At 45.9% G+C, this 25,476-nt stretch overlaps 2 protein-coding genes across 5 annotated transcripts; both read right to left on the reverse strand.

The window, feature by feature from the left end:
• Positions 1 to 1,465: 1,465 nt before the first annotated feature.
• On the reverse strand, positions 1,466 to 8,684 carry LOC105074347 (natural cytotoxicity triggering receptor 1). Of its 3 annotated transcripts, XR_012508939.1 has the most exons (9): positions 8,161 to 8,684; positions 8,043 to 8,078; positions 7,584 to 7,868; positions 5,726 to 6,004; positions 5,388 to 5,438; positions 5,149 to 5,217; positions 4,492 to 4,539; positions 4,053 to 4,368; positions 1,466 to 3,848 (listed from the first exon to the last, which is right to left on the reverse strand). XR_012508939.1 is itself a non-coding variant. In XM_074369110.1 (8 exons), the coding sequence occupies exons 1-8, from the start codon at positions 8,513 to 8,515 to the stop codon at positions 4,133 to 4,135; spliced, it is 1,359 nt and encodes a 452-aa protein (XP_074225211.1). In that variant the 5' UTR covers positions 8,516 to 8,683; the 3' UTR covers positions 1,466 to 4,132. The 3 variants fall into 3 exon arrangements, 2 of the variants coding, with proteins under 2 accessions (XP_074225211.1, XP_010960185.2); XM_074369110.1 differs by having other exon boundaries at positions 1,466 to 4,368; positions 8,161 to 8,683; XM_010961883.3 differs by lacking the exon at positions 5,149 to 5,217 and having other exon boundaries at positions 1,466 to 4,368; positions 8,161 to 8,601.
• A 2,649-nt stretch (positions 8,685 to 11,333) lies between these two features.
• Positions 11,334 to 20,566, reverse strand: FCAR (Fc alpha receptor). 2 transcript variants are annotated; one of them, XM_010961882.3, is made up of 5 exons: positions 19,769 to 20,562; positions 19,271 to 19,306; positions 17,576 to 17,860; positions 15,972 to 16,259; positions 11,334 to 14,503 (listed from the first exon to the last, which is right to left on the reverse strand). In XM_010961882.3, the coding sequence occupies exons 1-5, from the start codon at positions 19,800 to 19,802 to the stop codon at positions 14,358 to 14,360; spliced, it is 789 nt and encodes a 262-aa protein (XP_010960184.2). In that variant the 5' UTR covers positions 19,803 to 20,562; the 3' UTR covers positions 11,334 to 14,357. The 2 variants fall into 2 exon arrangements, with proteins under 2 accessions (XP_010960184.2, XP_074225228.1); XM_074369127.1 differs by having other exon boundaries at positions 14,370 to 15,626; positions 19,769 to 20,566.
• Positions 20,567 to 25,476: the final 4,910 nt, after the last annotated feature.

Consider the following 25,476-nt stretch of genomic DNA (forward strand, 5'->3'; position numbering starts at 1 on the left):
CTTCTGATTCTGCGGTGCATCTGTTGTATGAAATGGAATGAAGGAAACAGGCGGGGAAGGCAGACTGCGAGTCCAGCCTTATTGTTGTAATGGGAATATGGGAGAACTTGGGGGTAAACACAGAAGGAAGAGACGCTGGGCTGATGTAGGGAGGAGATGCCATCTCAGCCTTCAAACCTCAGCTTTCCTAATACCCAAGAGACCAGGATACTGTAGCGTCAACCTGCAGAAACAGATTTCCAGGCATGTGGGCACCTTGAGAAAGGGAGATGGGCTAGACCAGCAATGAGTGTGCCTGATTTAAAAATTACATATATATGTATATATGTATATAATTCAGCCATGAGAAAGAAGGAGATCTTGTCGTTTATGACAGCAAGGATGGACCTTGAGAGCACTGTGCTAAGTCAGAGAAAGACAATTACTGTATAATACCACTTATGTGGAATCTAAAGAAGGCCAAACTCATAGAAGCAGAGAGTAGATTGGTGGTTACTAAAGGCTGGGGCGTGGGGGAAAAGGGAAGGTGATGTTTAAGGGTATAAACTTGCAAGCAGTAGACAAGTGAGTCCTGGAGATCTGGTGCACAGCATAGTGATTTGAGACAACAGTATTGTATGACAGTCATCAAACTTGCCAAGAGACTAGATCTTAACTATTCCAGCCACAAAAAAGAAATGGTAATTATGCGATGTGATGGGGCTGTTAGCCAACACTACAACGGCAATTATTTTACAATAGAAAAGTGGATCAAATCAACACACTGTACACCTTAAGCCTACACGATGTCCTATGTCGGTTGTATTTTGGTTTAGGAAAGCTCTTCTCAGTCTGAGATGACAGGTGCCCTCTGATGTCTCCGATGCTGCCGCAAACGTAGCCTCTTCTTACCGCACCTGTTGTGGTTCATCTACACCATCAACACCAGTGGGTGAGAATGAGGGGGGAAGAGGTCCCCTTTATCCACCCAGTTGACCAATTTAGAGTTCTTGTTGATCCTACCACCTGCTTACCCATCATTTATAAACAATAAAATGAAGTATGGCTCCTGTGCCTAAAATATGTCAAAGGTGTCCACCTTCTCTGAGTTGTTCTCAGCTGACATCTAGAATAATGTAGGAGGCTCCTGGCCGGTCTCACTGGAGATGTTCTTTCTCATTTTTCAGTTGAGATGAGCTTAGCAAAAGAAGAATACAAAGGAATTTTCTAACTGGAACAATGAGTGTCTACAAGAAACTGTAGCAATTAGCTTACTCAATGGTAAGGTATTAAAAATATTCCCCATAATATTGGTACTAAGAAAAGGACACCTGCTACCATTACTCATGTCCATTAATGTACTGGAGGTTCTAGCCAGGTAATAAGACAGTGAAAAAAAACAAAAAGGAATCAGTTTTGGAAAAAACCTCTAAAAATGTTTGAATCTAAAACTGTCAAAATTAAGAAGTGAACTTTGCAAGACACATTCAGCATACAAAAATATTTTATTTTCACAGCACCAGCAACCGACAACAGCAATAAAATTATTCAAAGAATGACACCATTTACAAACTAAAAGTCATACAAGTAGGAATCCATCTGGAGGTGATGTAACTGGTGGGTATATCTTGTGGGAGTTAACAAAAGTATGCACGTTCTCTACGCAGAAGACTACAAGATACTCTTTAGAGAAAGTACTGAGATGAAGTTTAGTGGTGAAATATACCACATTTATGGTTGGAAACTTCCGTGGATGGAAAATTGAGGAGATGATGGTTCTCCCTAAATTGATCTGTAGCTTCAATACAATCTCTTGTGAAAGTCAGGAGCGTGCTTTGTGAAAACTGACATCCTAAAGTTAATATTGAAAGTCAAAGAGTGCAGAATAATCAAGGCAATCTTGAAAAATAAGAACGAAGCTAGAAAATATATGTTGCCAAGCCTCGAGACCGTGGTGTAGTCATCACTCATAGCTGGACCTCCAGCTGGTTTACCTGTATCAGTTATGGGACCCCTCTCCTCTGGGCTGTCAACCACTGAAACAGGTGAGTCATTCTCAACTCTTCTACCCAACCCCCCAAGCTTTTGTTTTCTTCTGCATGTTTCCTTATTCTCACTGCAGCCAGAAGGGTCTTTATACAGTGCCCAGTCATCGTAACACATCCTTGATCAAAATGTTTAATGAGCTCCCTTTGCCTTAAGGATAAAATGTGTGTTTATTACGTGGCTTCCATGGCCACGCTTGGTCTGTCTCCTGCATTTCCCCAGCATCGCCCAGAGCCTCTTCCTCTCTCTCTCTCAGGATCAAAGCTCCCATTATACTGCATGTGTTCACCCCCTATCTTGCACCTGAGCCTTTGTATAAACTGGTGCAGACACCCGCCATCATCTCCTTTCCTCACCTCTGCACCCTCCTCAGTTTCTCTATTTGACAGAATCTTGCACAGGAAGAAGCTCCAAGGCCATCTTTTATTTATGCTGTCACAGGACTTTTCCCCTTTCATTTTCTCACTTCTTTAAGATCTCTACTCCTGGGCAATAAATTCTGTTATGGCGGGGATGATGTTGCCTCGGTGTGTTACACCTTCCCCAGTGCCTGACACGGAGAAGGATCTTGTACCAGAGACTAGAATTGCTTATTACAACTCTTACATCACTGTTCATGTCATTGCTAATGGAAGTACCAAAACAGCTTGCCATAGAGCCACTTGGAATAAAGGCTCCATTTCTCAACCTTCCTTGCTTCTAAGTGGGGCAAGCTATTAAGTTCTGTCCATTGGGAAATACATGGAAGTGTTTTTTGAGTGTTTCCAATAAATCTTGGTAAGAAACAATTGGCCCTTACTTTACACCTCCCCCCCACCCACTTCCTCCGCCCCTCCCTCTCTCACTCATTACTTACAGTAGTGAATTATAGAAAAATATAATTCAACATTAACTAGAAAGTCTTGGACCTTAGAACACCTCGTAAATGAAGAACAGAGAGAAGGAAATTCAGCAGTGGGGGCACTGGTAATGAGGTAATAATTGGTGAGATTTTCCATTGCCTGTAGGACCAGGAATAATAATGGTTACCATGCACTGAGTGGCTAACATACATCAGAGCTTATGCTAGCTTCTGGTTATTCTTGATCTCATTAAATCTTCATGTCATCCCTTTGAGGTTGGAATTAATATTCTCTGCTATTTAACAGAAAACTCAGATTCATAGAATGAATTTGACCTGTTTGAGGTATTGGAATATTGAGGAGAGGTGGTGACCCACATAATGGGCATATTGATGGACTGATCAAGTGGAAACTCAAAAAAAGGAAAGGGTTTGTGGTGCCCAGTCAACATTTCAAGGGCCATACTCAGGAGTCTCACGTTCCAAGCACTACTCCAGCCCTGTAAATATCCATTAATCCAACATGTATTTCCTGAGAACTGTCTCAGTAGTGGGAACTATGAACATAGCCGTTAAATCTGACATAAATTTAATTCACGTGAGTTCACAGTAGATACAGGAAAATGGATATGAATGCAGTATTAGGGTTCAAGTGCTGTCAGAGAGAAATTCAAGGTGCTTTGGGAGCATAAAAGCAGTGTCTTCAGTCAAGCCGGAGGATTTGGGAGACTTTCTTGGAGGAGGTAATATTTACTAAGAGACCCAAGGAACAAGGCAAGGTGTGGATGAAGAGGTGAGGAAGATGGGACCCTTCAGGCGCACGGGACAGAGGGAAGGAGGGCGTGGCTGAAATCCAGCCAGGACACGTCACATGGCCGTGCGGTTTGATTGGATCTCCATTGCCTGGTCCCTGCCTCTCTGGCTCCCGTTCCATTTGATAAATGCCTATGCTGTACTGGTTGTTAAATATTTTGAATCACATCTGCTGAGAAAGCAAAGAAGAAACAGGGATAAAGACAAAAGTCGGAAGGAAGTAATTCTCGTAGCCATGAAGGTTTTAAAGAAGGTGTTTTCAGGGAAGACCAGAGCGGTTAACGTCTGGCTTGCAGGGAGCCCGCACGGTAATACGGAGAGCCCAGAAGAGACAAGGGGATGTGTCTGCAGGGGAAACTGAGCATCTTCGTACCCACTCCTGCCAAACTCCGTGCAGTTCTGCCTCGGTTTTCTGCGATGACCCCTCCTCCGCTGGGCTCCCGCAGCCCACATTCAGGATAGGCTGTCGGCTTTGCCCGTGGCCACCACATCTCTTGGCTGTTTCTCCAGGGGTCTCTGTGTTCTGAACCTTCTCCGGCATTCCCGACTTGAAACCCTGTTGGCTCTCTTCTGAGGCTTCTTCCTGTGAAGCCAGTCTTCAGCCAGGAGCCACACGACGGCCACCAGGACCAGGAAAGCTAGGCCAATCCGAAGGAGATTCTGGGCAGTGTGATCCCAGAGGGCGAGATCTGGGGTCAGAAGAACAGGAGATCACTGATGGGAACCTACTGGGGCCCTTTGCCGCATCTCTCTCCTTCCTCCTCCCCAGATCTTCCTTCCTCTGGCGCCTGCAGCCCCCGCTGCCGGCTTACCTTTCTCGAATGGTGTCTCTGTGGTTAACGGATAGGAGTCCCAGGGGTCTGCAGATGATAAGAAAAGTGAGGACGTGAGGAAAAGAGGTGACGGTGGCCTCCTCCGTCCTACCCTTGGATATAATCTACCCTGTGGCTTTTCTAGGTCCCCACCCCACACTCCAGGCCCTACTGGCTTCATCTGACACACAGAACGGAGAAGTCAAAAGACAGATACGTCAGGGGAATAATCAGCTCCGGGACTATTACGAGTGTGTCTCCAGGCACGTCTTCTGTCTGAGCCTCAGTTTCCTCATTAGGTCAGTCACTGCCCCGTCTTCCTCCTCACACACAGTCTCACCATTCAGTCTCACCAGACTTCTTCGCGGTCCCAAATGAGCCCCCCCGCCGCCCGCGCACACCCCGCCGTCCCCTCTCTGGCGGCCTGCTCGCTGCCCACCCTGCCCATCTTTCTGCCGTGGGCACGAGCGCGGGCCACTCCCTCTCTCTGGAACCTTCTTTCTGCGGATAGCCGCAGGACCAGCGCCCTCAGCTCTTCCAGCTGTTTGACGCCTCCTTCTCTGCGAGGCGAATTTGGACCACCGTGTTTGATGCGGCGCCCCCCTCGTCTCAGCCCCCCCCCCAGCCGCGCCCGCTCCCGTCTGCCTTTCCGCGCACCGCGCGTCCCTCCTGTGTGCTGCTCCAGTGGCGTGTGTCTCCTGGCGCTGGCCCGCGGTCTGTCCTCTGCTACAACACAAGGGCCACACAAGCAAGGGCATTTGTCTGGCTGACAGACAGAACTGAAGCTCGCAGCACACGCTAGGCACTCAGGAGACACTTGGCATGAAAACCACGGTGTCTAGTGTCGGTGGGAGGCTTTGATTCCGTCCCCAAGTTTAGAAGGAGCTGTGGCTCACCAGGAGAAGACGTGTGCTCTGTGCGTGCAGCGCTGGTATCCCCGACATCGCCTGGCAATGGAGACAAGGGGAAAAAAGTCAAGGGGCTTGGGTTTCCTCTGGTCTTGCCGCCTAGCCTCTACACACTGCGCCCCCGCCTCCCTCCTGCCATCTCTCTGGCCATCGTCTCCTCGTGAGCTGTCAGCTGGGCTTCAGGGAAATTGATGTGGACGAGGGCGTTGGTGAGAGGTCCCTTCTCTGCATCTCCCCACCTGCGCCCTCGCTGCCTTCCTCATCACTGTTTGGGGTTCGCTTAGGGATCCAGAAAGGACGTGGTGGGGTGGTGGGGGATTCCTCACCTCTGACCAGGAGCTCCACAGGCTCACTGGGGAAGGACCACGCGTGGTTATTATAGGAGCCAAAACACCTGTACGTCCCTCTGTGGGCTGCGCTCACCGGGCCCACGGGGAACTCAGCCCAGATGTTCCCATATCTGCTCTGGGGGCGCCTGGGTGTTCCCTCCTTGAGCAGAAAGAACGTGTTTGTCGCTGCTGCTAGATGGCAGTAGAAGGTCACATTCTCTCCCGAGGCCACCTCAGGCCTGGGCTGGACTGAGAGGGTGGGCGTGTCATACATTCCTGTGAGAGAAGGGGGTTGGTGGGCAAAGGGAATCTTTCTCCGGCCTCCTGTATCTCCCATCCCCCTGTCCTTGGGACCAGGATGGCCGGATGTCGCTGCCCAGAATCTCCACCTCTTCTTCTGTTTCCTAGATCTGCCTCGGTCACGGACACACCCTTCCCGGTCGCTCCCTTCCAGACTGAGACAGTTACTCCCCTAGCTTCCAGGAGTGTTAATATGACTCTCTCCCTGGGAACCGCCCCACATCAGTGGTCCTCAGATTTGGTCCCTGAGACCAGCAATGTCAGCATCATCTGGAAGGTTGTTAGGAAATGCAGATTCCTAGGGTCCGTCTCAGACCCACTGCATCAGAAGCTCAGGGCAAGGACAGCCGTCTGTGTTTTAAAACATTATTATTTTTTAAAATTATAGTAGAATGTACACAAGCTTATCATAACTATTTTTAATTATAGAGGTCAGTGGTATAAGGTCCCCCACACTGTTGTACAACTGTCATCACCATTAATCTCCAGAACCTGTTTCATCTTGCAGAACTGAAACTTGGTCCCAATTAAACACTGACTCTTTGTTACCCTCCCCCCAGCCCCTGGCAACCACCGTCCTACTTTCTGTCTCTGAATTTGACCAAGTGCCCCGTAGAAGTGGATCATACAGTATTGATCCTTCTATGACTGGACATTTCACCCCGTGTAATGTCCTCAAAGTTCATCCATGCTGAGCCGTGTGTCAGAATTTCCTCCCTATTTAAGGCCGAATAATACTCAGCTGTATGGATGGACCACATTTTCTTCATCCGTCCATTCACTGCAGACACAGGTGGTTTTTACCTTTTGGCTATTATGAATAGTGCGTCCATGAACATGAGTTTATGGAAGTAACTGTGATTCTGATATTTCCTTAAGTTTGAGAGGCACACCCCCCAGTTATGGAACCATCTGACCCAAGATTACCTGGCCTCCCAATTACTTCAACCCCATTCACTTTGTTTTTTCCCCATAGCATCTTTTATCCTCATGTGCTATATAATTGATTTCAATTTTTTGACTTCGACTCATGGTCTGTCTTCTGCTAGAATACACGTGCCACAAACACAAGGATATTTGTCTGGAACCACCCCCGCCCCAGGAGCGGTTCTCATGCAACCCCCGGTGGATGCCGGGGGGTGCAGAGCCCCAGCCTTGTTTCGAGACCGCTCTGAAGGGCCATCCCAGTCCGGAGTTCCACGTTTGCCTGGCTGGGGTCCCCGCTGAAACTGCATCACAGTCCAACTCCGCCTTCTGCCCAGCCGGTTTCCCTCCCTCACCCCAGGTGGTGTGTTGTGAGAAGACGCCACAGTAATCCCCCTTTGTGCACAGATACCCATCTCAGAGTCTCTTTTCTGAAGAACCCAAGACAAGTCTGCTCCTAGGACATAGAGCACATACCTCTAAAGATAACCCCTTGTAGGAAGTAATCAACCCCTTCACGTCACCCCCACGACAAGGGCCAGTATCTGAGTGAGGCCTGGGAGAGACTGAAGCGGGTGGGTAAGTGAACTCTCTCCAGGATTCCGGCTGAGGAGCAGAGTGGGACAGTTACCTGTTACCACCAGATCCAGGGGGTCACTGGGCTCTGACCAGAGCTCCCCACTTCGGTAGAAGCACCTGTATATCCCCGCGGTGTTTGAGGTCATGGCTGGGATGGGGAACTTGACTTTGTTCGTCATTCTCAATGACTTTGGTCTCTCTAAGGCAGAAAAGCCTCCCTCAAAATACAGCTGGTACTCAACGGCCCCGTGGGCTCCCTGACACCAGATGATCACCGGTTGTCCCTTCGGAACCATGAAACTGGGTTTGGCCCAGATGGCAGGTTTCGAGAGAGTCTCTGGAAGAGAATCAGAAGCTGGAGTTTCAGATGAAGCCCCGGCCACCCCACTGCCCGCCCAGCTGCTGGCCTCCAGCCCTCCTAGCAAGCCAGAGCCCCTGCCCTCCCCCCCTGTTGCTCCAGGGCGACCCTTAGTCTGGACCCAGACTCTGCGGCTTTGAAGGGAGGACTCACGCTTCTGCGTGCTGCTCCTCTGGCTCAGAAACAGCCCTGGAAAACAGGAATAATGAGACCTGCTGCCCCGCCCGCACACGACCCCTGAACTGCATTTCTCTCCCATGTAAGAACTCACCAAGAAAGAGCAAGGCAGCGAGCGCAGGAGGCATGGCTGAGGTTCTGCTGGGCTGATGTGGCGCAGCTGGGTGGAGACCGAGCCCGGCCGCCAGGGAGATGCACAGGATGTGGTCGGTGAAGCCCAGCATCATCAGCGTGGGACTTTCACACTGACCTTTTTCACGAGAAGATTCAAATGTCTCCCTCCACCTCTGGCCGTCGGGTGTGAGGACAGATGCATGGTGCCCATGACACCTACGATTGTACCTGTGCTTTCTAACCAGTATCTCTGACAATTTTCTGCGCCACCTGAAACTCATTTCTGGGTCAGCTTCTAAATTGTGAAATATGGACATTATGCCCCGGGAAGACATAGGGCAGGGTATAGAGTAAAAACGTTAGAATCATAAAAATGTGTTTAACCTTGGCTCCCCTGTGTACAGCATGCGTATGCTTGGATGTTAATTCATCTCATCAGAACGGAATGGTAACACTATCTTCTTCAGAGGTTTCTTATAGTAGTTCAATAAAATGCTATTTTTAGGCAAAAATATATTCTATTTCTTACATAACAACATCCTTTAGTCTGTCATAAAGCAGAAATTAAATATTAATATATTAAATACTTTAATATATTTTAAACTCAAAATGTTTCCATTGTTCTTTTTTTTAAAGGCTCAAAACACTTTTTTAAATTAATTCTTCAATTGAAGTATAGTTGATTTATAATAGTGTATTAGTTTCAGGTGTGCAGCACTGTGATTCAGTAATTTTGCAGATTATACTCCATTATAAATTATCACAAGATAATGGCCATAATTCCCTGTGCTATATAGTATATTCTTATCGCTTACCTATTTTATATATACTAGCTTGTAAGTGTTAATCCCAGACCCCTAATTTGCTCCTACCCCCTTCCCTCTTCCATTTGGTAGCCACAAGTTTGTTTTCTACGTTTGCGAGTCTGTTTCTGTTTTGCACATACACTCATTTGTATCACTTTTTAGAGTCCACATATACGTGATATCAGACAGTATTTGTCCTTCTCTTTCTGTCTTATTTCACTATGCATCATATCTAGGTCCATCCATGTTGCTGCAAATGGCAGAATTTCATTCTTTTTGATGGCTGAGTGGTATTCCATTGACTGTATATACACCACATCTTCTTAATCCAATCTTCTGCTGATAGGCTCCTGAGTTGATTCTATGTCCTGGCTATTGTAAACAGTGGTGCTATGAACATTAGGGTGCATGTATCTTTCTGAATTAGTGTTTTCATTTTTTCTGTATCTATACCAAGGAGTGGAGTTGCTGGATCATATGGTAGTTTTATTTTTAGTCTTCTGAGGAACCTCCATGGTGGCTGCACCAATTTATATGCTCACCAACAGTGCAGGAAGGTTCCCTTTTCTCCACACCCTCTCCAACAATTGTTATTTGTAGACTATTTGATGATAGCCATTCTGACAGGTGATACCTCACTGTGGTTTTGATACGCATTTCTCTAATAGAGATGTTGAGCATCTTTTCATGTGCTTGTTAGCCATCTATACAAATGTCTATGCAGTTCTTCTGCCCATTTTTTGATTGGATTGTTTCGTTTTTTGATATTCAGTCGTATGAACTGTTTATATATTTTAAATATTAACCCCTTGTCAGCAAGTCACATCATTTGCAAATATTCTCTCCCATTCTGAAGGCTGTCTTTTCATTTTGTGTATTGTTTCTATTACTGTGCAAAAGGTTTTGAGTTTAATTAGGTCCCATTTGTTTATTTTTGTTTTTCTTTCTTTTGCCTTAGGAGATGGATAAAAAAATATTGCTACAATTTATGTCAAAGAGTGTTCTGCCCATGTTCTCTTCTAGGAGTTTTATGGTTTCCAGTCTTACATCTAGGCCTTTAAACCATTTTGAGTTTATTTTTCTATATGGTGTGAGGGAATGTTCTAAATCATTGCCTCACCTGTGGCTATCCAGTTTTCCCAGCACCACCTGTTACAGAGAATGTCTTTTCTTCATTGTTCTGGTTTTGGTATCAGCATGATGCTGGCATTGTAAAAAGAGTTTGGAAGCATTCATACCGCTGCAATTTTTTGCAATTCTTTGAAAAGGATAGGTGCTAACTCTTCTCTAAATGTTTGGTAGAATTTTCCTGTGAAGCCGTCTGGTCCTGGACTTTTGTTTGTTGGGAATTTTTTTAAATTACTGACTCAATTTAATTACTGAAAGCTGGTCTGTTTATATTTTATATTTCTTCCTATTCAGCCTTGAAGATTGTACTTTTCTAGGAATTTGTCCACTTTTTTCTAGCTTGTTCATATGATTGGTGTGTAATTTGTTCACAGTAGTCTCTTATGATCCTTTGTATTTCTGTGGTGTCGCTTGTAACTTCTTTTTCATTTCTTAAATCACTTATTTGGGCTTGTTGTCTCTTTTTCTTGATGTCTCTGGTTTCTCAGTACTCTCCTGAACCTATTTAATCCAGCCCCAGTTCCCACCTGAAGCTCACACCTGTACTCCGAGGACTAGCCCCATACACAGACAATGAGCCCTGTTGGAGAGGATGGATTTCAAGTCATCATTCAACCACTTAAAGAGTAAGGACACTGAGGGTATTACTAATAATTTAATCATTTTTGATACTTGAAAAAAGCCAACTTTATTGAGATATAATTTACATGTTATACAGCTTACCCATTTAAAGTGTATAACTCAATAGGTTTTTTAAAATTTTATTTTATTGAGTTATAGTCAGTTTCCAATGTTGTGTCAATTTCCAGTGTAGAGCACAATTTTTCAGTTATACATGAATATACTTATATTCATTGTCGCATTCTTTTTCACTGTGAGCTACCACAAGATCTTTCCCTGTGCTATACAGTATAAACTTGTTTATCTATTCTATATATACCTGTCAGTATCTACAAATTTCGAACTCCCAGTCTGTCCCTTCCCACCCTCCTCCCCCCCGGCAATCACAAGTTTGTATTCTATGTCTATGAGTCTGTTTATGTTTTATATTTAAGTTCATTTGCCTTCTTCTTCTCTTTTTTTTTTTTTTAGATTCCACATATGAGTGATAGCATATGATATTTTTCTTTCTCTTTCTAGCTTAGTTCACTTAGAATGACATTCTCCAGGGATATCCATGTTGCTGCAAATGGCGTTATGTTGTCATTTTTATGGCTGAGTAGTACTCTATTGTATAAATATACCACAGGTTCTTTATCCAGTCATCTGTCAATGGACATTTAGGCTGTTTCCATGTCTTGGCTATTGTAAATAGTGCTGCTATGAACATTGTGGTGCAGGTGTCATTTTGAAGTAGGGTTCCTTCTGGACATATGCCCAGGAGTGGGATTACTGGGTCATATGGTAAGTCTATTCCTAGTCTTTTGTGTAACTCAGTAGTTTTTAATTATATTCACAGAGTTGCTCAACCATCACCACAATCTAATCTCAGAGTTTTTTTTTTTTAGATGTATTTTTATTGAAGTCAGTCAGTTTACAATGTTGTGTCAATTTCTGGTGTATAACACAATGCTTCAGTCACATAGGAACATAATACATTCTCATATTTGTTTTCATATTCTTCTTCACCATAAGTTACTACAAAATATTGAATATGGTCCCCTGTGCTATACAGCAGAAACTTATTGTTAATCTATTTTATATGTATTAGTTAGTTTCAGCAAATCCTGAACTCCTAATTTATCCCTTCCCACCCCCTTCACTCCCTGGTAACCATAAGTTTGTTTTGTATGTCTGTGAGTCTTGTTTCTGTTTTGTAAATAAGTTCATTTGTCTTTTTTGTTTTTTAGATTCCACATATAATATGTGATATCATGTGGCATTTTTCTTTCTCTTTCTGTCTTACTTCACTTGGAATGACATTCTCCAGGTCCATCCATGTTACTGCAAATGGCATTGTTTTATTATTTTTAATGGCTGAATAGTATTCCATTGTATAAATATACTACAGCTTCTTTATCCAGTCATCTGTCGATGGACATTTGGGTTGTTTCCATGTCTTGGCTATTGTAAATAGTGCTGCTATGAACACTGGGGTGCAGGTGTCTTTGAATTAAGCTTCCCTCTAATTTCAGAGCTTTTTAATCACCTCCCCCCAAAAACTCAATACCCACTAGCACTTACTGCCCATTACCCCCTCACTCTCCCAGCTTTGGGCAACCACTAATCTACTTTGTGTTCCTATGGGCCACAAAGAACTTTTTTAAAATTGTGATAAAATATACATAACAGAAAATTTACCATTTTAACCATATTTAAAATTTTTTTATTATAGTAAAAAAACCCCCCACATATGTGAAACTTACCGTCTTTACCATTTTTATCTGTACAGTTCAGTAATTGAAAGTACATTTACATTGTTGTGAGGCAAATTTCTAGAACTTTTTCATCTTGCAAAACTGAAACTCTGTCTCCCCAAAAGGGAGTTGTTGTTTAACGAGCATAGTTTCATTTTAACCATTTTTAAGTGTACAGTTCAGTGGCATTAAGGACATGTACATCATCATGCAGCCATCACCACCATCCATCTGCAGAACTTTTTTGTCTTCCCAAACTGAAACTCTGTATCCACACATTTATATCATTATCCAAATCATATCATTTCTGAGCCTCTGTTTGCTCATGTGACATGTGGGTTGATTAAAATAAAATTCACAGGGCTACACTATGCTCATGTAAATAAATGACCAGCACACTGCCTAACATAGACCTGAAGGTCATAGATTATAAGCCACCACACTACTTGCCCATAAGCCAAACCTTATACTTAACCTAAATCAATCTGCTATATGAACTGTCAAAGGCTAATGTACTTACTATTCAATGTCTGAAAGAAAAAGGCAGAGCCAAACTTAGTTTTACTACAGTAACAGAGAGTTATGCTGGCCAGATGCGGTATCGCTGAGCAGAGCCGACTGATGACCCTACACAGGGTTTTGGGGTAATGCGGGTGTTCAGGGGTCTTGTGGTTTGACATCATCCGGAAAATCATGCTTACTCGAGGGAGGCCGTTTGATTGGCTGTCACTCACAGGTGTGTTCCCTGGAGTGATCCTGTTTCTTACTGGCTGACATTTAGACCCAAGGTGCTGTCTGATTGGTTGGCTCTCCAAGGCATTTTCACTGAGGTGAGTGGTGACTGATGATGGGTTAAAAGCCAGTTCTGGTGGTTGCTTGTCTTCCCGGCTAGAGGAGAGTATATTCCTGGGAGTGCAGAACCTTTTTATTCTCAGAACCCCTTTTCCAAACATGGTCCTACCATAGACAAAACCATGTGTGTGAGGCTAATCTTATCCCTCTCTTGGAATCAAACCCAACTGCATTTCTCTGGTCCAAATCTTGGATCTGATGTAAAGTCTCTCATCAGCCCTCCTCTGAAACAGAGGCACTTCCCTGTGGTTTTGTCTGGCTCCATCATTAACATTCCCTTTGTCAACATAATTTAAATAAGTATTTCCAGCGTTTTATGTTTTCTTGTGATGAATATTACAAAAAGATGAACCAACAGATTAAATAGCTTAAAGTGCTGAGAAAATCCAAAGGAGAAGCTTTTCCCCCTGTTTTCACAAGTCTGTTTACTTTTCATTGCAGGCACGAGACATTCTGAAGTGGGTCAGTTTCATAAAAACAAGAAAGTTCTTGACAGTGGACAAAGCATGCGTCAACACACAAATGGTGGTGCCGGGAAAACTAGACGCAGACTTACGTCACGGAACGTATGGCATGCTGAGTGGACAGTGTTCATAATCAATGACTTATGGCATTTATAATTGATGGAATTCTAAGTGTTAAGGTCTCCTATAGGAGGACATAATGGTATTTGGTTTTGTTAATAAATTCAAGACAAAGTGAATCAATAAGGCAGAACTTCTATAAAGGAAAGGTGAAAAGCAGTCGTCAAGGAGAACTGAAAATGCTTTGCATTATTTTTTATCACAGGAAATGAGTGAAGCCAAGATTATACTGAGAATTTTATCACTGGTGTCTAGAAAGGCGGGCTGCAAATACGTCAGAACATATAAGAAAATACCGTCGGATTGGTCTGAAAAGCACTGACCCAGACTTGTCAGTGCTTATTTCTCCCTTGTGTTCTCCACGGAGCTCGGGGGGACGCCGCGAGCGCCGACTCGTTCCTGCGCCAGTGCCTGGCGCCTGCCTGCTGACTCAGGAGTCAATCCAGAGGCTCATTCTGCCTGACATTTCTGTTTATTGTGTGGAACCTGATGGCTGCGCCAGTGTTCAGCCAGTATGGCCAGGAGAGCCGCTAGGACCAGCCCCGCCACACCCATCCGGATCAAATTCTCTGTCATGTAATCGTGGTTCCTCGTATCTAGAGACATAATTCAGAGGAGATGAATGATCCTGGTCACGTTCCATTCCATCCCCACCCAAGAGCCCTGGAAAGGGAGCTCATTTCCCTGTTTGTGGCTTTACTGGGACCCTCCCCTCAGTGAGCGCGTGCGTCTGTGAGGCCACACTTCATCTCAAGCCCGGGTCCGAGAGTGGGGATCTGTGGTTCCTAGGGGAATCTTAGGTGGTCATAGGGAAGCTGTGTTTGCTTTCCATTCCTCCTGACATGAGGGTTTCACTGACTGTCTAATCATATCCCTGCGACATCTTCATAAATCCAGAGCCCGAAAGTCTCTCCTCTACTCTTCTTCACCCCACATGACAATTTGTGTTCCTTTCTCATACAGGACAGAGGGTACAGGATGGTTGGTGTCTGGGAAGCGGATGGGAGAAACATTTCAGAGAAACTTAGGTAAAATTTATCTCCACTATTGTGTGACCATTCACTAGACATTTCTCTTCTCTGAACCTTTTTAAAGTGTCTTCATTTGTTTTATGGACTTCATAGTTCTATGCTCCTTTCAGGAATGTAATAGCATACTGTGAAGTTACAAAGCCCAGAGATCCTAGTAAGTCTCTCCTGTTAAAATACAGAAATCAATCCCAAATACAAATTTGGAACTCCAAAGTAATTCCTAAATAAAAATGCAAACGATTTCAATTTTGGCAAAATACAGGAGCAGATTACCTTGGCACTGGGCTAGGAGGCGATTTCTAAAACAAGACACAACGACTATCTGCCCTAAAGGAAAAGACTACTGAATTCACCCGTACTCCGTGGATTCCCAGTTGCACCATTAACTGGGAAGGCCATTTAGCCCACACGATCTTGCAGTGCCATGACTCGTGTTCCCTTAGCTTGTAGAATGACTGGACAGGGCGGGTATGAGAGACGAATGTGGCCGCTCCGCTCAGTAGCCAGCAGTTGCCTCCCCTGCTGTAACTCCTGTTGTCTCCCGCTGGGCAGTGATGTATGCCAACCACATAAAAATGAGGCTCTTGACGGAGTTTTCTAGCGTCGTCCCCGTGAGCCATGAGTTACCAGTCAACCACTCAGAGTGGATTCTAGAATTGTAGGTCAGCGTAAGGATTCCCAGCTGCAACTAAGCAAGTGAGAAGGGAGGCGGGTTACTGTGAGGCCGTGTCTGGAACCTACTGTCTCAACAATGCCCTTTAATGTGAGTGTGGACGTGGCCTCTCTGTTCTCAACAGGCCATGTGTTTTCCAATCACACTGTGTGGAGAACTCTAGGAGAGGATGTGAGTGTCAGACGTAACGTGAGTGAGAACTGCTTCTTCTCTCATCATGGTCCTCCCAGTAACCACTCTCTGCTGCCCCACTGTTCATTCTCAGAGCGTATCTTTGTAGTCCTGCCTGATGCCAGCCTGGTGGACAGCCAGGGAGAGCCCAGAGGAGGAGGACATAGGGCTGGGCTGGGGTGCCCTTACCTGTGACCACAAGCTGCAGGGCATCACTGGGGGCTGACCACACATAAGGGCTGCCGCTCTTCCAGCCGTAGCATGTGTAGTTCCCTGAGAAGCTGGAGTCCGCAGGGCCCAGAATGAAGTCACCCTGGTGCCCCGCGTTTTGGTGCTGCGACAGAGTGGCCCCTCCCTCCTTGCTCAGTGAAAATCTATCAAACGGGATGTGTGCTGAACTGCACCAGAGGGAAATCTTCTCCCCCGGCGTCACCACAAGGCTCTGATTTGTGGTGAGGAAGGGTTTGTCATACAAGCCTAAAGAGAAGAGAGTAGAAGTAACTGTGAGCAAGATCTGTTTTCATCCTTTATCCCTGTCCCTCCTGTTGGATCCGCACTAAGAGAAGATGCTGACATTCCCTGCTGCACAGGCATGGGAGCTACAAATACCCCATTTCACTACCGCAGGCCTGTACTCTGTCCCAAATCATTGTAGACGTGGCTGAGCAAACAAGCAGCCTGTGGGGGCTCGGAGGAGACGCCATCCTCAAGAGACAGCAGTCTAGCAGTCAGAAGCGCCACACAGTTCTGCTCCCCGCTGCAACATGTGAGCTTCTCCCCACACCACCTAGCACTTCTGAGACACCCGGTGGGCACCCCGCAATTCAAACCAATTCTGACACGGTCTCCCTGGTGTTAAAATCAGATCGCTCAGGCTGGGGGCTCAGTCCTACAAGGCCCGCCCCCACCTCACTTCAGCTGCCAATCGAAAATCCAGGTCGTCTCCTGTGCTCCTGGCTGAATGGCTATAAATCAGAAGATCCGGGAAACCAGTTCTTGGGTTCAATTAATTTGCAGGAGTGGCTTACAGAACTCAGGAAACCAGTTTATTTACTGGATTCCTGGTTTATTATGAAAGCATGTACCAGGGGCAGCCAGATGGAAGAGGTGCAGAGGCTTCATTACATAGGCGGGGCCAATTAAATCACTGGCCATTGGCAATTGACTCCACCTCCAGCCTCTCTCCCCTCCCTGGAGGCCAGGCGGGGGTGGGGTGGAGGGTGGGGCTGAAAGTTCCAACCCTCCAATTAACTGGTTGTTTCCCTTGGCAACCAGACCCTATCCTTAGCTGCTTTCCAAAACTCACCACATTAACATAAACTCACGAGTGGTTGAAAGGGATTTCTTATGAATACTGAGGCACATCTATCGCTCTGATCACTTGGGAAATTCCCAGGGAAATTGCCAGGAACAGGACGAAGACCAGGTAGCACCGTGTTACAAGCCGTATGCTGGTAAAGGGGGATGGTATCCAGGTGGTTTGAGGGGCTGCGTCAGGGGCTGAAGGAGTCGACCTTGTGTAAATAGGATAGTTAGAAGGACCTGGGAATTTGGGGTGCAAACTTCTAGACACAGGGTTAGGCCCCGGCGAGGACAGAGGACAGAGCTTAGAACTGAGGGCTGGACCCATGCAGCAGGAAACCGGGGGAGACTGGGTGCTGGGCATACAGGAACTCTCCGTCACAGCTTCTCAGTTTCTCTGTAAATCTGAAACTGTCCTAAAAATCGCATCTCTGAAGAAATGAGAAAGGAAAAACACCCCAGGGCCACAGGGACCCTGGGTGCCTCCGCACCTGTCACCACCAGCTCCAGGGCTTCGCTGTGCTCTGACCAGCGGTGCTGCTTCCTGTACTGGCACCGATAACGCCCCGCGGAGTTTACACCCATGTGGTTAATGGTGAACTCAGCCTCCTTCAGAAATCCCAGCTTCCTCTCCACCACTTTGTACGTGGCGTTTCCCAGGAGCTCCAGTTGGTACAGGTAAGATTCAGGAGTTCCGCAGCACAGGATTTTCACAGACTCATTCCGGGGAACCAGGAAGCCAGGCGTGGCAGATACGGTGGGAATGGGAAGGTCCCCTGGAAAGAAGCAGAGCCCAGACTTGGGTGGCCTGCCGTGGAGAAACCAGATTTTTCTTTCTCTGTGGGCGAAACAAATAACGTGGGAAGGACTTACAGTTCCTTCCTTAAAATTTTTTTTGGGTATTTTCTAATTGTAAATGGTAAAATAAAATATGTTATATAAATGTAAAATTTACCATTTAAACCATTTTTAAGTGTACGGCTCAGCGGCATGAATTACATTCACTGTATTGTGCAACCATCACCACCGTCTATATTCAGGACTTTTCCATGATTCCAAACAAAATCCCTAAAACCTTTAAGCAGTAACTCCCCACCCCCTTTTTGCTCAGCCCCCGGTCACCTCTGACCTAAGCAGACGTGGTTAATGCCTTTAAGGGAAGAATGGTGTGAAAATGTCAGTTATTAATTTAAAAACACAGAAGTGTGTGACCGCTGGTCATGATCTATGACCTGCAGTTAGTGAGGTGTAGGACTTGGAGATCTGACGGCAGACAGGAGGGCTCAGCTGACCCGCCAGGACGAGTAAGGGCTGCCTGGGTGGCGTGGATGGGAAGGTTTGGCGTATTGCAGGTACGAGGGGCCGAGGGAGATGGCCCTGGGTTAACACCGTGCAGTGAGTAAAAGAGAAACTAAATTCAGGTCGGCATGGGTGAAGGTCAGGGACTCAGAGAGAGGAGGAGGAGACGTGCGGATGAGCAACCACAAGCCCGGTGGGCAGGGCTTGAGGGACCTGGGGAAGCCGGGGGGTTTATCTGAAGACAGACTTCTGAGGCGGTTTTAAAGGAAGGTAAATATATTTGTATTTTAGACACAAATAATCCAAGCTACGGTCTTTAGAAGGAAGTGGAAGAAACAAGACATGGGTGGGCATGGGGTTACACCCGTTCGGAGGCCCAGGTAGTTGGGGTGACGGAATGTGCTGGGGTAGCTTAGCACTGCTCAGTGCTTAGGACTCCGGGAGTGCAGAGGAGGACACAGATGCTGCAGGAGGGCTGGACCAAGGCAGTGTCCCTTTAAATGAAGCAACGTGGATGGACTGGGGAGAACTGGTTGTGAAAACAAGTTCATTCGATATAGGAAGGGTATTAGGCAATCAGCTGTGGCTCCTGACTTCCTCATCCCTACAGTTGTGAGCATTCACAGTAAAATACACGTCTTTGCTGGACAATCAGCCTAACGGAGGCAAAGACGAATTCCAGGTCTGAGCATGATGAGTCAGAGGGATCAGGGATCTGAAGATACCAAAGTGAAGCTGAAGTCATTCAAAGGGAACACAGCAGAGACAACCAGAATGGGGAATAAAATTGGAATTCCTTTGGGCTTTAGACAATCTCTCCAGCCCTTCTAACCCAGAGACGCCCTGAGGGTGAAGGGGGCGTGGAGGAGATTTAGGGGAATGCTTACCATCCTGTGCCTGAATCTTCTGGCCCAGATAGAGCACTGGAAGAGAGACATTCAGGAAAAATCAACCCTCCAAATTCCAATCTTCATTATAAATCACCCGACATAGTGACATACAGGCGTCATGTTTTTTCTTCTACAGAAAACACAGCCTTGAGGCTCATCTTGTAGTTGTATCTGCTAGGTTCCAGCCCCTGAGGCTCTCAGCTGTAGGAACTCTGGAACCACCATGGGTCTCTAGACAGCGTGGCATGGGCTGAATGATCCCCACGAGGTCAACTTGGCAGCTTGACCACTGAGCCTTACAAGCTAGCACGGACTTGGGCAGACAGATTCTGGGCAAAGAGTTACAGATTCCTGGGCAGAGACCGCCTCTCCACTAGGGAGATCAAAGTCTTCTTGGCAGCCACTAAAATTGCTGAATTCTCATGTTAAGAGAGATCTTGACTATTTTGGGATTCCCCCGCCTTTCCTTCTAACCCACTCCATGTCAGGACTCACCAAGGCAGAAGAGGGCGGTGTCTCTGGGGGCCATGATTCTGACACAGCCAGCCTCAGCCCAGTTAGACTCTTGGTGCACGTTAGCAGATGACAGATTCTCACAAGACAGTAAGAACCAGAGGAAGTGTGAGATCAAGGCTCCTCGTCAGAGAATTTCTGCATCTATTGCTCCACAGGAATGGTTCCTTCCCAAATACTTAGTCCTGGGGAGCTCTTGGGTGGAGCCTAAGAGGGGGCTAGTCTTCCTGACTGTCTCAGATGAGTATTTTCCTCAACCAGTGTCTAATGGGGCTCACATCCTTCTTCAGACAAGACTGCACACCCAAATGGAGGGGCTTGGGACAGAATATAAGTTGGGTGCCACACAGAGATCTTTCTTCATTGGTCCATCAGTCAAAAGCCACGTGGCCTTGCCTGTTATGGGTCCACATGTCCTGCCCAGAATTCACGGACTAAGTATGCCCATTTGGGCTTGATCAGGCGGGCAGTATTCTCTTTTGCTGGGGTTATCTCAATGCCAGCACGTAGAGGGATTTTTTTTGAAGAAGATATTCATCATCTTTAAATAAAACCTCCAATGCCCGTGTCTAATCTGTATCTGTGTCTATATCTACATTTGTAATCTATTGGTAAATGATGGATTGATGGATAGAGAGGACAGATAGATAGATAGATAATTTGGTTATACCTGGCTTCTTGAATAACTAGTTCTTCAAGAATAAGCAGTCAAATGTTTCAAATCTAACTTTCTATTGGTTTGCTCATTTTCATTGTGATACGTAACTCTCTCTTCCAGTTTTATTGAGATATAATTGACGTAACACCGTGTAAATTTAAGGTGTACAAGATGTTGGTTTGATACACTTCTGTACTGACAAATGATGTCCACTGTTACGTTAACTAATGCCTCCGTCACCTCGCGTAGTTGCCATTTCCTTTTTTGTGGTGAGAATATTTCGATTTACTCTCTCAGAAACTTTTAAGTATAGAACACAGTATTATTAATTCTACTCACCATGCTGTACATTAGATCCTTAGAAATTACTCACCTTATAATGAAATTTTGTGCTGTTTGTCCGACATCTCCCCACTTCTCTGCCTGTTAGCCCCGGTAACCTTGCCTTTCAACACACCAAGTATTTTTTAAAGTCATGAGCCTCTCTCATCTTTTTTAAAGGCAAGTCAACTCTCATCTGAGCTATTTTATTTTGTGCAAATTTAAGTTGTGTCTTTTTCTTTGTATTTCACCAACCTTCATATATTACCTAAAAATTCAGTGATGTAGATTGTGGAAAATTTTCCATATTCCAGTTTTTCTTTTTTGTGATTTGTCCTTCCTTCCTTCCTCCCTTCTCATTTGAATGTGGCTTGGGTGGGAAGAAAAAGAATGTCTGTGCTCTTAGTTGCATATTTAAAATGGGTTAGAGGAATAGAGAAAAAATTCGTGGATTCTAGAGGCAGAATGGCCTGATTAAAAATACTATCATTATTGCTTAAAAACTAAGTGATCTTCTAGGGAGAAGAAACCATTGGTTGGTTAACTTGCAGGGACAGGCCGGAGCCACATTAATGAGCAGGGGCGCATTGGGTTAAGGCAGCACGGTGTTTCGGGTGAGTTTCTTCTTTCGTCACCTCCTTTTGTGGAAGAGGAATGGTAAAGTGGCCTGGAGTCTTTCCCACAGATTGCTTTGTTCTCCCTCTCAGACCAATTTCGGCCCGTTAATTTCAACTGTGTTAGAGTCTCTCCTGAGTCCAGATGAATAAAGGGGAACCCGTGAGCCCAGGCCTGGACTTTGGAGAGCTGCTGAGAAGCCTCCTTGGACCTCTAGGCTGACCCCCAAGCTCCAGTCCATGAGTTAGCACATTTGAAGAGCCAGAGAGTTGATCCTTTAGGCTTTGCGGGCCGTGTAATCTCTGTCACAGCTGATCAGCTTTGCCAGTGTAGCAGGAAAGTGAATGACGAGCATGGCCGTGCTCCAGTAAGGCTTTATTTCCCAGACTAGGTAGGGGTCAGACTTGGCCTGTAGGCCGTAGGTTGCTGACCCCATCTGCTAAAGCCCAGACACTTGGTTAAACGTTATTCTGGGTGTGCCTTTAGGGTGTCCGGGATGAGATTAATATCTGAATTGGTAGAGGAGGTGAGCAGATGGATGGGCCTCATTCGAGCTGCTTTGTATAAACAGAACAAAAAGACTGATCCTTCGTCAGTCAGAGGAAACTCCTGCCTGACTTGCTTTCCTGGCCCTCGAACTTGAACTTAATCTTGAACTTGAACATCAGCCCTCCTGGGTCTCCCGCTCGCTGACTGCAGATCCTGGAACTTCTCAGCCACTGTAATAGTACGAGCCACTTCCTTACAAAAAATCTCTCTCTCTCCCCGTGAGTACACCTATATATACCATCTGCATATATCCTGTTGGTTCTGTTTCTCTGGAGAGCCCTGACTGACACAGCCCGCATGCTCCCGTCCCTGCTGTTCAGGAATCCCCTTAGGACCCATCTTGTAACAATCATTCTATGGCCCAGGATGATAAGAACCAAAGCACCTATTGTCCTGGGTATTCCTGGGCCTCAGAACTAAGAGGAGTTTTGCCTTGAAGCTGCCTAAGCGGTTATCCACTCACCGTGAGCAGTCCCCTCCTCCCTGTGTGGGGTGACTGTGTCGATCCCAAGCTGTGAGTGGCGGTGGAGATCTGCAGACCTCACTGGGGTGCCGCAGGGTGTCCCCTCAGTACCTAAGAAGGGGGGAAGCCTTTGCTTCGAGGAGGAGGAAAGGCAGCTGCTCCTCTACCCACTGACCTCAGAGATACAGAAGGAGTATGTCCAGTTAGGGGCTTTCCTCTCACGCGTTTTTAAAGGTAATCTGTCCCCAGTTAGAGTGTGTGTAGGCAGCTGGTTGTAAGCTGGAGGGTACACTCCACTTTGGGGTGACACAGCACGTCTTCCTGAAGATGAAGTTGGAACTTAGAGTCTTGAGGAATGTTTAAAGAAGCTTTTCTTGGTGTATTTCGATATGTGAAATATTTTATATCAAAGAATAAATGGAAGTATGGCTTAAGATGCGTATATCTTAGGCTATATGTATTTTATATATGTGACATGTGTGTATATATTTTCGTGTGTGTATTTCTCACATGTATGAATATACATACATATATATGCATGCATGTGTCTCTATCTGCCCACCCATCCGTACTGCTGTCTAATAAAACATGGCTTTGTCATTGTGAAAAGTGCGCCTATCTCAGAACATGCCACGTGTTCGGAGGTTGATGGCACATCAACCGGCTGGTTCTACTGAGATCGGGACAAGCGCTATATCCTAGGCAGGGGCTTATCAACCTTAGTACTGTTGACCTCTGGGGGCTAGACAGTGATTCTCTGCTGTGGGGGCGCTGTCCTGCGCATCGTGCAGGACATCCGTGACCTCTGTCCTCTACACGCCAGCAGCAGCCTCCCCTACAGTCACAATAACCGAAAATATCTCCAGGCATTGCCAAATGACTCACAGTGGGCAACGTTGCCCCAGCTGAGAACTGCTGCTGTGGCGTCTGCTGGCATGTGCAGGCTGAGGAACCAGATCTTGTTCTGGGACGTCACTGAGCTGTGCACACCCCGCAGCATCCCATGTCCCTTTCTTGAAGTGCTAAGCTTCTACAGGACATGGGCCACACTGAGATCCATGGGATATAGGTCAGCCTGGTGGGAAGGCCTCTAGAACAGATTTCCAGGCACAAATTCCCAAAGCATTCCTTTAATCTGCTGTAACATGGAGTCTCAACAACCAGGTTCCTCCCAGAATCAAGCTGATTCCAAACACTTTTGTTTTTCTTCCCAGATTCCTGAAGGAGCCTCTTTCTGCTCTGCCGAGAATGAAGATATTGTGGTTTGGGGAAAGAAAGTACCTTGTCATATGGATTCATAACGCTCTAAGAGAAGCCACTTGGAAATTTAACCTCCTCCCCAAGCTCTTGTCTTACCTCTAGCTTCCAAAATATACGTGCTCCAAAGACCTGGGGTTGTGGAAAATCTCAGTCATCCTTGCTGACTCTCCTGAGTCCATGCCCTGATCTGTGAAAAATTCTGCCCTGCAATTCCAGGTAAGCCCCCCATGCCTTTCCCTTCATTTTCCTTCCAGCTCTTATTAAGACCCAATATGCTATTTTCTTTTCTTGACTATTGCACACCTCTGTTACACAGAAACAGGGGCCCCGCAGAACTGCCTCACGCGCTGGTTGTGGTCTGTCAGGTCCGTCTGCACACTGATGACAACAGAGGAGGCTGAACGGCTTCCTTCTTTCCCATGCGTAGCTTTGGTTTCCCCACAACACGGGCTGAACAGAAACATCTGTCTTCCTGGAAATTTTTTAGACTAAATCCAGAGTCTCACCTTGTCCCCAGACCCAAGGGTCTCACAAAGCCCGTGTCTGGACCAACCCATCTCCACAGTGTGATATTTGTTTATGGGGGGGTGGTTCAACAGACAGAAGAGCAGCTCAGGACTCTTCTGCTGGGGACCCCATCATGGTTGACAGTGGCTGCTGTGTTGTGTGGCCTTTAATCTCTTTGAATTTCCCTGCTTTGCAAGGTGGCGATAACAAGCATCTCTGGTAAGTTATATATAAAGATTCGGCAAGAAAATATATGTGAAACACCCTTCTTAGAGCGGGCGCTGCACGCGAAGCCGTCGTCTTCACTGCTGCTCACCAGCGATGCTAACTTCGGTGCCCACTCTGCACCCAGGGTGTCGCTGGACCTGTAGTTGTGGTGGGTCTCCCAAATGTCTTAGTTTCTTGTACTCTTGTGTTCTTTCAGAATCATCCAGATAGAGCTAACAGTTCACACTGGATCTCTTTGTCTTGAGCCTTGGGGACAGGTGTCTATACTGATTTGAGACATGGGGCACACGGGGCCCTGTGATGCGCCCCGAGGTGGTAGCTGCAAAGGCGGTGAGGGCCAGACCCCATACTGGCAACGCTGGCTCAGACCTTCCTGGCAATCAGGGCTTACAGGTGTCTCTCATCTGAGGACGCCTAGGCCTGCCCTGGCATAGCTTCCCAGAGTCCGGTAGGAATGGGTGGATCTATCTGGAGGATTCTGGAAGGACAGGAGTACACGAAATTAAGACACCAGAGTCTGAGGGACTCATCAGAACTAGATGCACAATTGTGATGTATTCATACTATAGATTCTTACACAGGAGGGAAAAGGAAAAAGCTCTCGCACACAAAGGGATGATTAAATTTCAAAATTCAATGTGGAATGAAAAAAGCCAGTCATGAAAGTACATACTATGTGATTCTGTGTAGATGAAATTCAGTGGTAGCAAGAAAGGGCAATGGTAGATGACAGACAGGTTTATTTGCTTGTTTGTTTATCTGTAGCGACGTAGCAGCAGAAGTCCGAACAGTGGAACCCCCGAGGGAAGCACTGATTTGGAAAGAGCTGAGGGATCCTTCTGGGGTGTTACGAGTGCTCTACATTTTGGTACGGGTGGTGGTTGCAGAGAAATATACACTTAAATTGTTGTCAGGCTGTACACAGAGATATTTCAAGCCAAAAGTGAAGAAATAAAGAGTTCAGAATAATTATCTGATTATAGATTTATTTGATCTTTTTAAGCTATCTCTGTTTTCCAAATTTTATACAAAAAAATGAAATCTTTTTTTCTGTAATAAGAAAAAATGATCAATATTAATAAAACATAT

This window comes from Camelus bactrianus, chromosome 9 (assembly GCF_048773025.1).
Source record: "Camelus bactrianus isolate YW-2024 breed Bactrian camel chromosome 9, ASM4877302v1, whole genome shotgun sequence".
In the NCBI taxonomy this organism is placed as follows: Eukaryota; Metazoa; Chordata; class Mammalia; order Artiodactyla; family Camelidae; genus Camelus; species Camelus bactrianus.

Excerpts from the sequence above, each read along its gene's own strand:
- LOC105074347 (XM_074369110.1), bottom strand. The coding sequence starts at position 8,515 with ATGTCTTCCCGGGGCATAATGTCCATATTTCACAATTTAGAAGCTGAC. Across the intron at positions 7,869-8,042 it reads GAGGAGCAGCACGCAGAAGC|AGACTCTCTCGAAACCTGCC; the intron begins GTGAGTCCTCCC and ends ATTCTCTTCCAG. Across the intron at positions 4,369-4,491 it reads AGAGACACCATTCGAGAAAG|ATCTCGCCCTCTGGGATCAC; the intron begins GTAAGCCGGCAG and ends TTCTGACCCCAG.
- FCAR (XM_010961882.3), bottom strand. The coding sequence starts at position 19,802 with ATGGCCCCCAGAGACACCGCCCTCTTCTGCCTTG. Across the intron at positions 16,260-17,575 it reads CCTGGAGCTGGTGGTGACAG|GCTTGTATGACAAACCCTTC; the intron begins GTGCGGAGGCAC and ends TCTTCTCTTTAG. Across the intron at positions 14,504-15,971 it reads CCTGCAGCTTGTGGTCACAG|ATACGAGGAACCACGATTAC; the intron begins GTAAGGGCACCC and ends TTATGTCTCTAG.